This window comes from Periplaneta americana, chromosome 10, assembly GCF_040183065.1.
Source record: "Periplaneta americana isolate PAMFEO1 chromosome 10, P.americana_PAMFEO1_priV1, whole genome shotgun sequence".
NCBI lineage: Eukaryota > Metazoa > Arthropoda > Insecta > Blattodea > Blattidae > Periplaneta > Periplaneta americana.
The window spans coordinates 126,940,903-126,957,279 of record NC_091126.1 but is presented as its reverse complement, the minus strand read 5'-3'; the positions used below and the strand labels follow the sequence as shown (position 1 = coordinate 126,957,279).

The 16,377-nt window shown below is 34.8% G+C and overlaps 1 protein-coding gene across 2 annotated transcripts in view; it reads left to right on the top strand.

Annotated features, from left to right (window-relative positions):
- The first annotated feature begins 437 nt into the window (after positions 1-437).
- LOC138708015 (ER degradation-enhancing alpha-mannosidase-like protein 1) overlaps positions 438-16,377 on the top strand; it is a 158,647-nt gene continuing 142,707 nt past the window's right edge. The window contains exons 1-3 of one of the 2 annotated variants that reach the window (XM_069838122.1): positions 438-1,044; positions 9,789-9,965; positions 14,853-15,024. In XM_069838122.1, coding sequence (XP_069694223.1) covers positions 767-1,044; positions 9,789-9,965; positions 14,853-15,024 — 627 coding nt within the window. In that variant the 5' untranslated portion in view covers positions 438-766. The remainder of the gene's footprint in view (positions 1,045-9,788; positions 9,966-14,852; positions 15,025-16,377) is intronic. The other variant, XM_069838123.1, reaches the window with a different exon arrangement.

Sequence of the window (16,377 nt, the reverse complement as noted above, 5' to 3'; positions counted from 1 at the left end):
GTTAATTTTTTCAAAAGAACACGATATCGAAAGTACAATACATTTTGTCGTCTGCTAAAGAAAGGGTCTGTGATGAGGCGATATTAACGATCCTGGTGGTTAGCAACTATCTACGGATACATATTTGTGTATATTTATTAAGTATTGAGCTTCGTGACTGTATATATTAGATTGTGGTGCTGTCACGTTTCGTGGCAGAATCCAAAACTGACCTCTCTCTGATATTTTCTCCATAATTTCTCCAACAGCCGTTAGAGGACCTTGAATTAACGTGAGAATCTTGCCCGTAGAAAAATGTAGAATCAAGTCTTCACTGCCTATTCGATTCATAATGTCTCGTGAAAAGTGACTCGCGACAGGAAATCTTGGCTGTGAGTTCAAAACTGTCAGAGCCTGAAGAAGGCTGTGAAACTGTGCTTGCTCATGTACTGTGAGCGTGATTTATTTTCGCGTGCACATTCTAGATGATGTCAAGAAAGTTAGGTTTGGTTAGTTTAGGTTTTTATTAACGAAGTCCGCACAGACGCAGTGTGATTTCATAGCCAAGTTCTTCCTGTCGTGAGTCGCACGTCACATGATGTCTCGTGGTGTTTCCAGGTGCCGTGTTTTCATTGGTGATTTGGTAGTGAGCGACGACTCAAAGTAGTTAAACGTAGTGGAATTCACGTAATGATAGTGACACATCAGCACGTCCGCAGTTCAAAGTGAATTCAACTTGTTTAAGTTTAGTTTATTTTTTAATGACTATGTTCTCTAATACACTAATATGTTATCAAACTACATTACTAGTGTCCGTGTCAATTTGTTCTTGATATTGACATGTATAACAAACACCAATCGAGGTGCACTCAATATTTTCAAAAAACCTCTTGATAGTTTGGACTTAAAGTATGGGTCATTTTCAGAAGATCTCAGGCTACAGATGCTGGCAGAGGCGAAAAAAATGTTTTATTTTGGATATGATAACTATATGACATACGCTTACCCTATGGATGAACTGAACCCACTTTTATGTTGCGGTAGAGGTCCAGATTATGAAAATCCGTAAGTATTCGCATCGATACCCTTGGTTTATGTATTAGTATTATTAATTTTCGGTACAGGATGTGGTGGATCATTAAAGTATTTAAAGAATTACGTGTGTAACCTTACGAGACCTCTCCTTTTTTAAGATTAAAGATTTGGCAGTTTATTATTACGATGCAAGGAAAGTTTCACATTGAAAGCCTTTTACAGAAATAAGAAGTATGGTACGTAGTGGTGTCGTAATATATGTTCACTCTATTACTATTTCCATATGTTTGCAGTTGTACAGTTAGAGAATTTCGGGAAATGGACATTACTGTTGTGTAGATACTTAGACCTATCTTGTATCTTCATCTTGACCGTCAAGATTTATGCCCGCAACTCCATTGGATTTTTTATGCCCATATTTTTGACATATCATTGCATTAGAACGACAAGTTTCTGACTGACATTGTTTCGAGAAAAACTGCCTGAAACTTTTAAGTTTGCTGTCTTTGTTATCTAGGTATATTGTTTTAGTCTGCTTTGGCATGGATGCTACAAATTATATTCTGTTAATGTTAGTAGAAGTGTAGAGTGCATTTTTATAAGCATTGTTTGTTTACAAAAGGAAGGAATTTGCAATTAGAATCTTGTCAGTCACAGGAAAGCAATTCTCGTTGCAGTAGATGATGGTTCTAACTGCAATTTTGATAATTCAGCATAAGTTATAAGCTTATAACTCAGTAAATAATTTACATGAACTGCAAAGTAATATTATTTGCCTGTTCTGTTCATTATTAATCATTTTAATGTTGGCAGTGAACATAAAATCTTATGTACGTTTGTTCATTTAATAAACCTACTGACATTTCTTTAATTGTTATATAACCTACAATAACAAAATAAGAGATGTGAGACAATCACTACAAGTATTGCAACTAAAAGGGCAATAAGGTGGTATAATATTTCCTGTCTTACTCTGGCATGCAATTCAACATTTCTTCGAAATTTTTCTTTTCTTCTTTGTAGTTATGGTATCTGTGATTTTATTTGTTGGTTTTGGTGGAACTCTGTAATGTCTTTAACTAATACTATTCTTCTGTGCCTGTTTTCGAACAACTTTAAATTAACTGTAGTTGTTTCTTCATTTTTATTATGTGTTAACTTGAATATACTTCATAAAATATACATAGAATCTGAATATAATTGATGGTTGATATGTTTGAAAACGATACAAGTTGTAATTCAGTAGGCCCTAATAGGGTAGATGAAAGAAAATTTTTGAAGTCTGGATCTTTTAACTGCGTTATTCTCTGAGGCGTAGATTTATTTATTTACTTCAGTACCAGTAATTTCAATAGAGCCAAAGGTGAAATATTTCACTGTTTCATAGCTTTTTCAATTAAACTGTGTGGGCTGTCCCGTTCCTGGCAGTAAGAATGATCAGGTACAAAATATTCATGTTTACAGTAGGCCTACTTATTCCAGGACTTTCTTTCAGAAATTGAAGTAGATCTACTGAATTCGAAATATATGAATTACGGTTCTGTAGAGCATAAGATTCACTACGTGTTGGCCTATCCAAGTCGGTAAATTAATTTTCACAAGCAACTGCATCTAATAACTTCTTAAAGGCATTATCCAATTCGTAACATTTCTATCAGACTATGGTCATACTATAAAGTGCAATAAATAGTTCTCATAGTGGTAAAGTAACCTGGAGTACACCCCTGTGGAGTAACGGTTAGCGCATCTGGCCACGAAACCAGGTTGCCTGGGTTCGACTCCTGGTTGGTGCAAGTTACCTGGTTGAGGTTTTTTCCAGGGTTTTCCCTCAACCCAATATGAGCAAATGCTGGGTAACTTTCGGTGCTGGACCCTGGACTCATTTCACCGGCATTATCACCTTCATCTCATTCAGATGCTAAATAACCTAAGATGTCTATAAAGCATCGTAAAATAACCTACCAAAAAAAATTGATCGAGACCCTGAAAATCTTTAAGGACCAATTGTTCACCTACTTATTTATTTTTTTATTTAATTTTTTATTTATTTATTTTTTTTTTTTTTTTGTGGAAAAGGTTCTTAGATGTAGTTCAATTAAATGTAAAAGGCAAATACCAAATTTGTTCCTCCATGGAAAGTTTTTAGACAGGACACATTGGCTTTAAAATTTTCAGATTTCATTGAAATATGTCTGAATTACTTCGCAGGTCTACAGACATTGATATTAATTCAGTTTGCGTTTATTAAAACAAAATGGATACATAGGCTAAATTTAAATATTAGTTAAGTAATGAAAAAAAATTGAACAGAATTATTTGAATATTAAGCAGGTTGTAACAACATAGAACTCACTACGAGGAAGTGGCTGTTACTGATCTCCACTCACCCATCTACGCACAGTCTTGATTTCTGTTAAGTGTTATTTTTGCCTAGATGAGAAGGACGTAAATTTTTTCCATATATTCAGGTAATTTTTTCCTTGCATGAAGCTTAAGAGTCTAGAACGAATGTTGGCATCTGTTTCATCACAACCACATACAGAAGAGGAACAACCACTGGAACAATATTAGATAAGATTCGTTTGTATTTGAAAAAAGGACAACTGTCACCATCTTCCAGTAATTTATCAATAGACCCCGAAAATCTATAAGGAGCAATATATATAGACACACACACGCGCGCGCGCGCGCGCACACACACACACACACACACACACACACTCTTTTTTTTTTTTGGAAAAGATATCTTAGACATAGCTCAATGAAATTTGAAAGACAAATACACTACTGCAGATGCCTGTGATTGAGGTTCTGGCTGATATGTACAGCCTGTCAAAAGAAAAAGTGGCCGCTCTCCTGGAACAAAGTTCCCTTCGGGTATCTTCGCCACAATTCGGAGACAGGCGATGTTACATGTTGTTGGACCACGTTGCCTGATATCTACAGTTATAATTGAAGTATTCTGTGTGTTATCGATAGCATAATGGTAGCGTTCAGGCCTCTTATTCATGAGGTCCTGCGTTCGACTACAACCACGTGCTTTTTATGTTCTTTTTTGTTCTGTTTTTGAGAGAGACAAACTATACATAATGGCTCCTTTTTCTTTTACGATTATTTTAGTAATTAACATCAGGTTCATTAATATATTATGCCATGACTTTATCATTATGATACTGTGGCTGCAAATGGAAGGAAAAAAGATTTTATTCTCAATAAAAATATCTTTCGTGGCATAAACAAAACAAATTTACTGGCGTCGGCCTTAAAACATTCAAACAATTAAGCGTTCAAAAAACAAAACAAAAAGCCATAATTCAATATTTAGTCTATCTTCCTCTTATCTCGATCATCTTGCAGTCGAGTGGGCATGGAATTGACTAGTCTATGCAAATAGCGACTGTTTTTAGACACGATATTCCAGGCATTCTGAACATACATACATAAGTGTTCTGTCCATGGGCAGGTCTTTCATTGCAAACCCAGCAATCTCCAGTCTTTCCTATTTTCTGCCTTCCTCTTGGTCTCCGCATATGATCCACATATCCTAATGTCGTCTATTATTCTTTTCAACCAGAGACCCAACCAGTTACTTTTTATCTTTCTAATCAGTTTCAGCATCATTCTTTCTTCACTCACTTTTTCAAACACAATTTTATTTCTTATTCTGTCTGTCCACTTCACACGCACCGTTCTTCTCCACATCCACATTTCAAATGCTTCAATTCGTTTCTCTTCATTTCGTCGTAATGTCCATGTTCCTTCCCCATACAATTCCACACTCCACACAAAGCACTTCACTAGTCTCTTCCTTAGTTCTTTTTCCAGAGGTCCGCAGAAGATACTTCTTCTTCTATTTAAAGCTTCCTTTGTTCATGTTTGCAGTTTTTCTTGGGAAGGATAGGCCTAAATGCGGTAACATCCCGTTGCATTCCGCACACCACTATCTCTTTCGCATCTTATTAAATTCCAGGGGGCCCTCCGGACTTCACCGAAAGTCACGGCAAGGGTTAAATATTAATTCTATCAGGATGTTTGACCCTATCAGAGATCGGGAAATCTCAATTAGCCTTTGCCCCCCGCATCCTGGACTAGCTTCTACGAATCATCAGAAAATCTTAGAGTGTGATTGGGCCAATTTTTCCGAAAATGTTTCCACACTTTTGCCCTCGTAGCTCAGCGGACGAACGTCGGAATTTAGATGTCAACGTCTCAGGTTCAATTCCTCGTTACTCCTTTTCATTTTATTGTGGTTCAAGATAGTATAATGTAATAATACAAAAAGAAAAACTAATAGCAGTATTATGCAACTGGATTTTTCCAAACCTAATATTAAATTTATGTTATTTATATCGCTAAAGAACGATTACAATATAAATAACTTGAATATTATTTATACAGTATCACTAAAGAACGATAACACAATATAAATGATAAATATCGGTTTGTTTAATTAATATAAGATATTATATAATACGTGTTTAATTATCTAAATAAAGTAACCTATTTTACAAAGAAAGATGTTTATTTGTGTTATAATAATTACCTACATAAAATATAGATTATTTATATAGCGAAAGAACAATAACAATATAAATAACTTGAATATTATTTTATAATGCTAATGAAGGAAAACAGAATATAGGGTAAATGGTAACTTGAATATTATTTATATCGCTAAAGAACGATAACAATATAAAAAACGTGAATATTATTCATATCGGAATTTCACAGATTTATTACAGATGTATTTAAGAAATTGTAGAAGAATAGTAATTAGTAACAGTGTCCTATTTATTCTTCTTGGAGCCAAATTTGTAACTTTTAAAAGTGTGGTTACTATGTTGAAGTGTATGTGTTGCAATGGATGCTTGATTTGTTATGTATGTGAGTCAGTTATGGGATGCTTGATGTCGTCGCAATGTCGTAATTATAGTTTGATTGTGTTTGTGTGACTATTGTGTATTAATTTATGATGTATGGTATGGAAAGCTGCATATTTGTGTTATAGAAGTGTTACGTATGTGTGTTGTTTATGTTTTTGTATGTTTCAAATTGATAACTGATATTTGTTTTGCAATCGCAATGCCTAATTTACGGATTGTTTATGTTTTGTTTACATCGCGTAAGCTAATTTAATTTTCTTTTCCATTTCTCTTTATGCTTATCTGTTTTGTGTATAAAACTATAGCCCTAACATACATATGTAAAATAGGGCTAACCCCCACTGGAGATACAATAATAATAATAATAATTATTATTATTATTATTATTATTCGTATCGTTATAAAACGATAACAGAATACAAATGATGACTTGAATTTTATTCATATCCCTAAAGAACGATAACAAAATATAAATAACGTGATATCCATCAAGAACGATAACTGGATATAAATGATAATTTGAATATCATTTACATCGCTAAAGAACGATTAAAAAATAAAATGAAAACTTGAAGAAGGCGCGAACCCACAACCTTTGAATCATTAAACAAGCACTCTACCGCTGGTCTGCGAGGAGCACATATGGAACACTTCCATAGTTCCGGAACTGCTTGTACAAGCACATGCATCGTGTAACATCGCCGCGACCCGAAGTGGACTTTGAAAATATTCGCTGTTCACGAGTGCGGCCACTTTTTTTTTGACAGCTGTACATCTATTATCAAGCAGTACATCTTACTTGACGATATGTGTCAGAGGAAAAACAATTGTATGCATCTGAAGTCTGATTAGTCTAATATGTAGCTAATCAGCGATGTATGCAATGGAGGGGAAGAGAAAATTGACAACACTATCTCATTATTTCCTAGCCTAGTCGTCTCATAAGTGGTTCCTTGTTGGCATTGCTTGTGAGGTTCAGACCTGTCTTTGGACAGTTGACTAAACAACAACTGAAGGGTATAAAGGAAAATCAATCTGTAAGGGTGAGATAATGATGTAATTCATTGTATTACTGCAAAATTTATTGCTGTTCCTATTGAAAATCAAGGAAAGAATGAATGTACCCATGGTGATAATTCTCCTTTTCACCATTTTTAATGAGAACACTAAATTTTGTTGTAACCCTTTGAATTAGATAATGACATCATCCTTATGGAATTTTGACATTGTTTTTCCCGTGTACCCATCAACTATTGCAGAGGTTTTCGAGCAGTGATATTATATCTCTTCTTGAACTGACGTTAGTATTTGTACTATGACATACCACGGCAATGAAATGTGAAAAGTCCACAGTGTTTTTTATTATTTTTTTTTTGGCCAACATTTTACGAATTGATGAAAAATATTTCTTTTATGTAGTAACTGCCTCAGAAAGTGAAGTGTGACCAATGTATTTACTGTCTGGTTCTTCAACTAGGATATATTGCTCTTCAATTTCGGTTTCTCTGTGACTTTTTACTCCACTTTTTTTTTTTTTTTTTTTTTTTTTTTTTTTTTTTTTTCAAAAATAATGTTTTGTCTTTCCTACCATCAAAATATATCCCTGGTCTGCAGTTTCTGTTTACGCGATTTTTTTTATTTCTCGATGAATTTTACTTCTATTAATTTCCTTTCTTCATCTTCAGAGGCAAGTCCAAAATTTTCTAAAACTGCTGACACCTCTATCAGTAAATTTTTAAACTGTTGGCTGAGAATTTCTCATCTGCTTGGTGTATTTTCGTTTTTCAGGTCTTGCTGTTGATTCCAGCGGATATTTCCAAGTGAATTGCGAGATTGAAGAATTATTTCTTCTGATGTACTGCTCTCCTATATGACATCTCTTGTAGCAGTAGATGCTGGTTCTTGTTCCAGTTTACATTTTCTGTTCCTCTTCTTTTGTTTTTGCATTTTTATAATATCTAAATTTCCAACTACAGTTTTTCTACTTGATCTGTGATCTGTTAGGATATTTTTTCTGTTATTTTTCTTGTTCTTGCAGCTTCCAAATTTAAGTCATTTGCATGTTGCAGTATCAAATAAATTGCACTCTCACATCTCATATTGTCCAGTTATGTTTATTGAATTTTGTGGTCTTTCCTGCTTCCTAATTCTTCATATAATTAAGGTAATTTATTATCTCTGGTATTGTCATGGAAACAATAGGGGTCGAGACATATTTCCACATACACACCACTTCATTTGCAGCATATTCTGCAATTACAAGCACTGAACGTTCTTTACTGCTTTTGCCTTTTAATTCTATGTGAATGAAGAGAGAATAATTATCATTACAGTTCGGTAGGTTGAGAGTGTCTTATTATCCAATTATTTTGGGGTTCCAAAAATATTCTGCGCCCTGATTGATGTCTTCTTTCTTGTTTTTGTTGTAGATTTCTTCATGAATAACAGTAAGGCATCACACACAATCCACTGCAAGCTACAGCTCAAGTGCAACTGAAGAACAGAAAGCAGTAGTGACAACAGTTTTTTTCGTCCCCTCCAACCCTTTGCTTGCCCTGATGAAATTATCTCCTCTCTTGTCTTTGCATTTATATAAACTGAACGATTTTAGATTTTATAATAATATAAAATGCACTTTAATTAAGTTTTTACTAATTTGTATGAAAATTCGAAGACATTGTGCCCCCTGTGAAAATGTAATCTAGAGCTCTAATTTTTTTTTGTGCTTGATTATTAAATGAAATGACAACTTATCTGAACTACATGTTTTTTTATTTAAAAAAATCGATATGCCCACCCTATTGTCCTACCAGCGATTTTTCTCTCTCTCTCTCTCAGTGCAATGTTTTTTTTCTTCTAGGAATCTGTTTTGTAAAACCTACATCAAAAGTTCTTCAAATGAATTTGTGACAGAACATTAGTAAGGACTGTCAAGAACGTTTTGATACAGTTGATGAAAATTGTACCATTTATGTTTTTAAAAAACTGTGCTGTAGCCCACAGACGTGTTATGGTCATGGTTCTCTGAAAAGAATGGCATGTAAGAATACTGTCATGGCGAGTTCAAATTAAACTGCGTAATTGTTATATATTTCAGATTTATATGTTCTGTCATCTTTAAAATTATCATATTTGAAGACATTAAGTAAATAAGCGTCTAAATGCCATTTTCGTGAAAATTATGTTTTTAGTGTAATACCAAATTATGTACCTAACTTTACAGCATAAATAAAAATCAAACTTCAGACTCTTCTTTATCATTCTATTAGGCATTCTAGATGGCGGAATGTGTATGCGCCAAGAGCTTCAATGTATATTAAGATTCAGTTGTCTCGGAAGCTCGAAAATGGCACTTAGGTCCTTAATTGAAGTCTTGATTTATGTTTTCTGGAGGAGATAAGTTGTGTGTGTATGCGTGCTTTTTATTACCAGTGTATCCAGTAACTCTGAAATTGGTGAACTTCATTCCAGATTTTCTTCATTCAACCTCTTTAGTAATATTTTTTCTTATTATGGTGTGTGTTCAAATTTACTGGAGATAGGGTATAAATTTATTAAATTCATGTATAAAAGTTATTATTCCATGCTGTTCTAGAGTACAGATTGATAGAAAATGAGCAAACTGTTAATCTGTTACATTAATAAACGTGGAGCTCTAACAATATTTGAAAAGTGGTTAATGTTACCTCATTTCACAGTATAACAAGTAAATGTGTACACTTGAGTGTAGAGTCCAGTATTCCTATCAAAGTAATATTATGGATAAGCACTACAACACACGAAGAGATATTGTCTACTCTACATGCATACACACAAAACCGCACAAATTCTCGTACCATTTTTCATTCTTACATAAGGATATGTTTTAAGAATGAAATATTTTTATTGCAGATCAAACATAAATATAAACGATATATTGGGTGATTATTGCCTGACGTTGGTGGATTCACTGGACACACTGGCTGTGCTTGGTAATGCAACAGAATTTCAGAATGCAGTTACAAGAGTTATTCAGAATGTTAGCTTTGACAAAGACAATGTGGTCCAAGTGTTCGAAGTGAACATCAGGTAAGTAACTCATTGATTGGAAAAAACTTTAACTATCCAAAATTCACTTTAATTGGAATTAGTGTTTATAGATAAGAGTTTCAGTATTAGGCCTCCTGGTATTTATTTTGTATTCACTCATAGTTTTCTGCCCAAGGGCAGGTCCTCATAGCAAAACCAGCATTTTCCCTATTTTACATCTTTCTTTTAGTCTCCACATACTATCCTTAATGTCGTGTTTCATATCATCTTCTGCCCTGAACATTTCTCCTGTTCACCATTTCTTCCAGTGCATTTTCAGTAGGCAATTTCTTCTTAGCCAGTGACCCAGCCAATTCCTTTTTCTCTTCCTGATTAGTTTCAGCATTATTCTTTCTCCATCCACTCTTTCTAGCACAGCTTCTTTTATTATTATTTGCCCATTTCACATGCTCCATTCTTCTCCATATTCACATTTCAAATGATTTCAGTCATTTGCCTTCATACAGTGCCACATTCCACACAAAGCACTTCACTAGTCTCTTCCTTAGTTCTTTTTACAGAGGTCGGCAGAAGATTTTTTTTCTGTTAAATGCTTCCTTTGCCATTGCTTCCTCCTTTTGACTTTCGGGCAGCAGCTTTTGTTACTACTTATAGTATGCCCCAAGTATTTGAAGCTGTCCACGTGTTCTACTGCCTCTTTTCGAATTCGCAAGTTTACTCTCTTTTTCTTCTGATAACCATGTTCTTCATCTTGTTTGCATCTATCTTCATTCCATACTGCTCACAGCTGTCAATTAGCTCCATATGCTGTTAGTGCTCTATCATCAACAAAAATATTTTACATTTTATTCTTTTTCCTCCTATGACTTCTATGTTCTGAAAACAGTATATTTTATATGTTAAACTTAACTATGTGGGTTGTAAATGAAGTGGTGGCAACATAGTTAGTGTCGACATTATTTTAACTGAACTTACATGCAAAATTTCATTGCATTCCTTCGATGTACCAGTAATCACCAGCGAGGTTCTACACCTTTCATCAAATCTTTGGGACCTGTTGAATGCAATCAGTGAGACTGTTTTTATTGATCACAATGATGAAGCACCCTACTGTGCATAGTACTGATGGAATATCAGGAAACCTGTTGCATCTGAGATATTCTTTCAACTGTAGAAATAAATTGTAATCACAGGGGCTTCTGCCAGGGGAACACAGAGGATGTTCAAAGACCTCCCAATGCCACCTTCGTAACAAGGTCACTGCATTGCTATCCAAGATGCAAAATGGACTGTCCCTCAGGAATTGTGGAAGTTTGTGCCACATAGTGAGGTGCAGGTGGCGTTGGAGAAAATGTTGATAGTATGCTGCAGTGACATTTTGATCTGCAGGTACAGCATGACTAAAATGATGACACCTTCATTGTTGTACACCAGTATCATCATAATCTTCATTCCATTCTGTTCCTTTCGTACTTTGAACGTGGCAGTTCATTGGTGGCTTCATTCATTCAATTGGCACATTAGTTCGGGCTCGTAGGCCCGTGAACATTTCTTGTCAGTAGCTATGATGCATTGCAGGAATGTGTCACATTCATGGCAGTGTCTGCACAGATGGAGATCAGCTACTGCGAACTGGTGCTGTTTCTACACTTCTTTATGGGGAACCCAGCATGGAGTTTCCTCACTTTTCCTCACATGGAGTTTCTTCTTCAGGTTATGCCACACTGATGACCGAGCCCAACTTCTGTGGTTAATTCTCAGACATTCCATCTGTGGTCAACTGAAAGGAGACCTCACACTAACTCTACATGCTCATCAGGAATGGATGGGCACCCTGTGTGGGCCAAATGTGTTGACTCATCCTGACCTGAATTAAACACACTGATTCCATCTTGCAACCGTCCAATACGATATAACATTGTTGTCAGAGACTTCAAGTAAGCCTTGATGACATTCCTGTGCATTTTTTTCATAGGCCACCTGGATTTATATCCACAATAACTGTTCAAGTTCTATGAATACGCATTAGGTTGGTAGATGTGATGATCTTAGCTTCAACCATACATAGCACCACAACTTTTCATTGTATTAACTGCTTCCAGCATTTCATGCATCAGCATCGACTCCAGCTAACACTGCCCAATGCCTTCTATAGTAGGGAGCAAAGATATTGGCGGGTCGTACATAGCACATTTTTGCACGTACCACCCTCTCTCTTCTGACCTGTCCATTGGGATGACTGACTGGCAGTGTGTCGATGCATTCGGGTGTAGTTGCTTGCAAGCCAATCGTTGGGTATTGAGAGAGTAGTCATCGTAGCTTTTGTCTGTTCACTGTGTACATATTCAAACAGTAATTTTCAATACTAACAGTGGAATTGCTTCTGTGCCTAGTTGAGCGACATGTCTAGAAAGGGAGCGGATACGCGGAGCCAAGCGAAAGGAATTATTTATAGTGTTTACGAATACTTAAAAAAACTCTTAATTAATACAACAAATTAAAATTTTCGTAATATGATTGAAATTCTGGTTGTTAAGAGAATGAGGAAAACAGGAATTAGGTCACTATAAGTTTAAGTGAAATATTTTAAGATCTGCTAGTATACTGGCAATATACTCATTGCAGTGAAGTAAATCGTTAAAAACCATTGTGTTAGTATTATTATTATTATTATTATTATTATTATTATTATTATTATTATTATTATTATTAAATTTGCACTGATGGATTTCATTTAATATAGTGTTACTAGCCATTGTTAAGTCAATTATATTATATAAAATAAAACCTGGGTACCAACACAATACTATTTACAAATTATTTACATCGTCAACATTAGTGATTTTACTCACGGGACTGGCTTCATCTTTTCTTGCAACCCTTGTCTTGTTCAAAAGGTCTCTGGTCACTGCTGTCAGTTGGTCACCTGCTGTGATTCTTCCTGCCGGACGGTCCCTGTTGACTTTCTTTGTCGCAATCCCAGGACCGCTGCCATCATTTTTGGCCTCATTTCTGAACAGCTGGAGCCATTCATCACGACTTCTACTCTTTGTGAAGCGGATGACAATAGGACGCGTCTTCTCTGGCCTGGATGGAATACGATGTGCTACGCTTACATCATGTTGCACCAATTCACTACTGCCTATGACTTCCAATATTTGGTCAATGACTTCATAAGTTGATTGTTCATCGATCTCCGGAACTCCAAATAGCATTATATTGTCTCTGCGTGTATACTGCTGCAGATCACTCACTTCCTGTTTGAGATGGTCATTTTCTTGCACTAGCCTCTTCATCTCCTCCTGCGTGGAGTTGAGTTCATGTCTTGTGTGCGCCAATTCCTCTCTAAGACTGTCGAATGCTATTCGATATCAGTATAGTAGTTATAAAATCATGTCGCATATTGTATACCAGTAGTTTGTATGATAACAAATGAAGTGTTCACATGTGCTGTTGTTTAATGAAATAATTATAATGCTGCGCACAGAAATTACACTAAATACTGACACACAGACAGTGTTTATATACAAACACTATTTCGATGTTACAGACTTTAGGTTACGTAGCGAGGAGTGAAAGATGTTTCGGAAGCGACCCTTCGAAGAACGTTTACAGCTAAAGTAGGGGTGGAACGTGGGTTGGGTTAGTATGAAGGGGTATACTTCCATCCGCCAATATTCCTGCTCCCTACTATAGTGCATAGGCCTTGTAATGTTGCCTCTACTTACAATCTTTGTAGTAAATTCATATTCTCAAATTTATACTGTAATTAATGCTTTAGAAAAACCTTTCAGTGTTTAGAACAACTGTCTAACGTCCATTTTAATTGATTATATTCTTTTAACAAATCTCAATTGTATTTGAAGTTAGTGGTCTAATAAAAATATTGAGTACAAGTGCAACAAATAAAAACATAATAATAAAAATCTGTGGCTTATTAAACATACACATGGAAATGTTTAGCAGCAACTATGAGTAATGAAAATAAAATTATTGTATTATTATAAACATTGTATCTCAATTTTTTTTTACAAAAATACTGGATACACATAGAAGCTGATGGGATTTCAATTGACTGCAGTTGAAATGATTTTGCTCCTTTAAAAAAAAATTATAAAAAAAAATTACTGTTTTAATCAAGTGCAATGTCCTTAATGTTATATAAAATTAAAGAATAACAACGTATTTTATAATATATATCATACAATTTATAACATATTATGTCACGTCATGACCATAATACTAACTGGCCACTATAATGGACGCACGGCTCCTAAAGGGTAAAATGACTCGCAAATAAAAATTGCAAGTATTGTGGGGATTGTGCTGGCCAAAGCCCAGAGATCAGCTGAACACTGTTAATTTTCTCCAAGTATGTTTGTAGCTGATTTTAAGGACTGAAAATTCTGCTTGAAATTTTGTCGGAAAGTAAATAAAATGAACTTCGGGAGATACTGAATATGTTGCATTATTGTCATTTCTAATTTCTCTCCAATTTTGAAATTCTCTCGTTTTGAGACAGTTTTGCTTAAGGATTTCGAACGAGATATCATTAATATTTAGTTAAGTATGTATTTGCATCCTTAGTCTGCTTATTTTCGGGATATACAATAAAACTAGTAACTAAAGTAGCAGTATTAGTTCAGTTATTATGTAGGCTAATAATAATATTAACAATGCTGCAATAGTATATAAAGTAAGAATTTGTGTAAGAAAAGTATTGCCAAGAACAAGAGAACTTTTTCATATATGAATTATCTCTCTAACAGATGAGTATCTGTACTACCATGCATTTTATTACAAGTGGTGACACATAGTTTCTTTGCATTTAGTGCTGTGCAATAATGTACTCTATATTTCTGAATATTTGTAAAGTTAATATAAATATATTAATGCTTTAGAATGTATGTGTAATGATGTGTTTAGGGTTCTTGGTGCCCTAATTTCTGCACACCTTCTCATAATGGATCCTGAGAAGCCTTTTGGAGACTTACGTCCGTCCTGGTATGATGGTGAACTTCTCCAGTTGGCACATGATTTGGCCTCACGTTTATTGCCAGCATTTGAGGAGAGTTCAACAGGCATTCCATACCCAAGGGTTAGTTATCTTAATATGTATTTATAGCTTACAGTCCATCAATCACAAATGATTGCATTTGTCCAATTTTAATTGAACTGAATTATTTATATTACGGAATTCAAGAACATTGTGTGTTTAATATTAACTTAATTTTCGTGAATGCCGATATTGTGTTGAAGTTACTGAAATGCTTTTTGCCTAGAGTGTATTCACATTTATATTTTCTTACTTTCATAAAATTTCTTACACTTGAGATATGCAGGCTGAACCATAAGCAATGCCATTAATTTCAGGGGGTTATTCTTTGAGATATTTCGGAGAAAATAGTTTAATACAATTGAGGGCCTGGGTGCAAGAAGGGTATTTTAGAGGATGTGCCCTTTATTGTGTTTTCTGATCTGTTACGCATATGATCACTAAGTTGTAGTTCAATACTGTGATCATAGAGGTCAGGAGTACCCAAAATGTAAAGGCATGCATAACTCACATTTATTACGGTTTGAAGTTTCAACATCAATTCTCTCAAAACTTGCATTTGAGAGAAGTGCCTTTCTTGCACCCAATCCCTCAATTTTGCTCGTTTTTGCTTCCTTTTCGAGATCAAAAATTGTTTTATTTGAAACATTTCATAGCGTGTTTTGAGAAACCAATTGATTGAATTCCCAATATGCTCAATCAATTGAAGGGAGCAGTGTATTGTGGTAATAAATGATTGAAAAAATTTTAGTTTTGTCCTTTAAATGTGCAGAAATTTTGTCTGAACAAATGTAACATTGTAAAATTTCTTTGCAGAACGAAAAGATACATTTAAAGGACAAAACTAAAATTCTTTCCATCATTTATTATCGTAATACACTGCTCTCTTAAATTGTCTGAGTATGTTGGGAATTAAATCAATGGCTTTCTCAAAGCATGCTATGAAATGTTTAATATAAAACAATTATCTCGAAAAGGAAGCAAGAGTGAGCAAAATTTTACTTTACTTTATTTGTTTGGAACATCTCAAAGAATAACCCCTCAAATTAATAACATTACTTACAGTTCTCTTTGTTTGTGTGTGTAAGCGCCCGCATGTGCGTGCGTGCGTGTGTGTGTGTGTGTGTGCATATGTGTATGTGTGTGTGTGTGTGTTTTTTTTTAATACTATCGATTTTTCTGCATGCCCCATTACAATATACAGTGTGTCTCAGAAATATGGCTATAAGTTTGATGGCATCGTGTGATGGCAGTATTATTGTTACAGGAAATATGACTTTCTGTTGCAAAGGCGATTCTTCAAATTAAACAAGTCACTAACGACAATACTAACCAAATCAATTTTGCCTCAAACTGTTCACCATTACATCCAAGCATAATTGGCAACACTTTGGG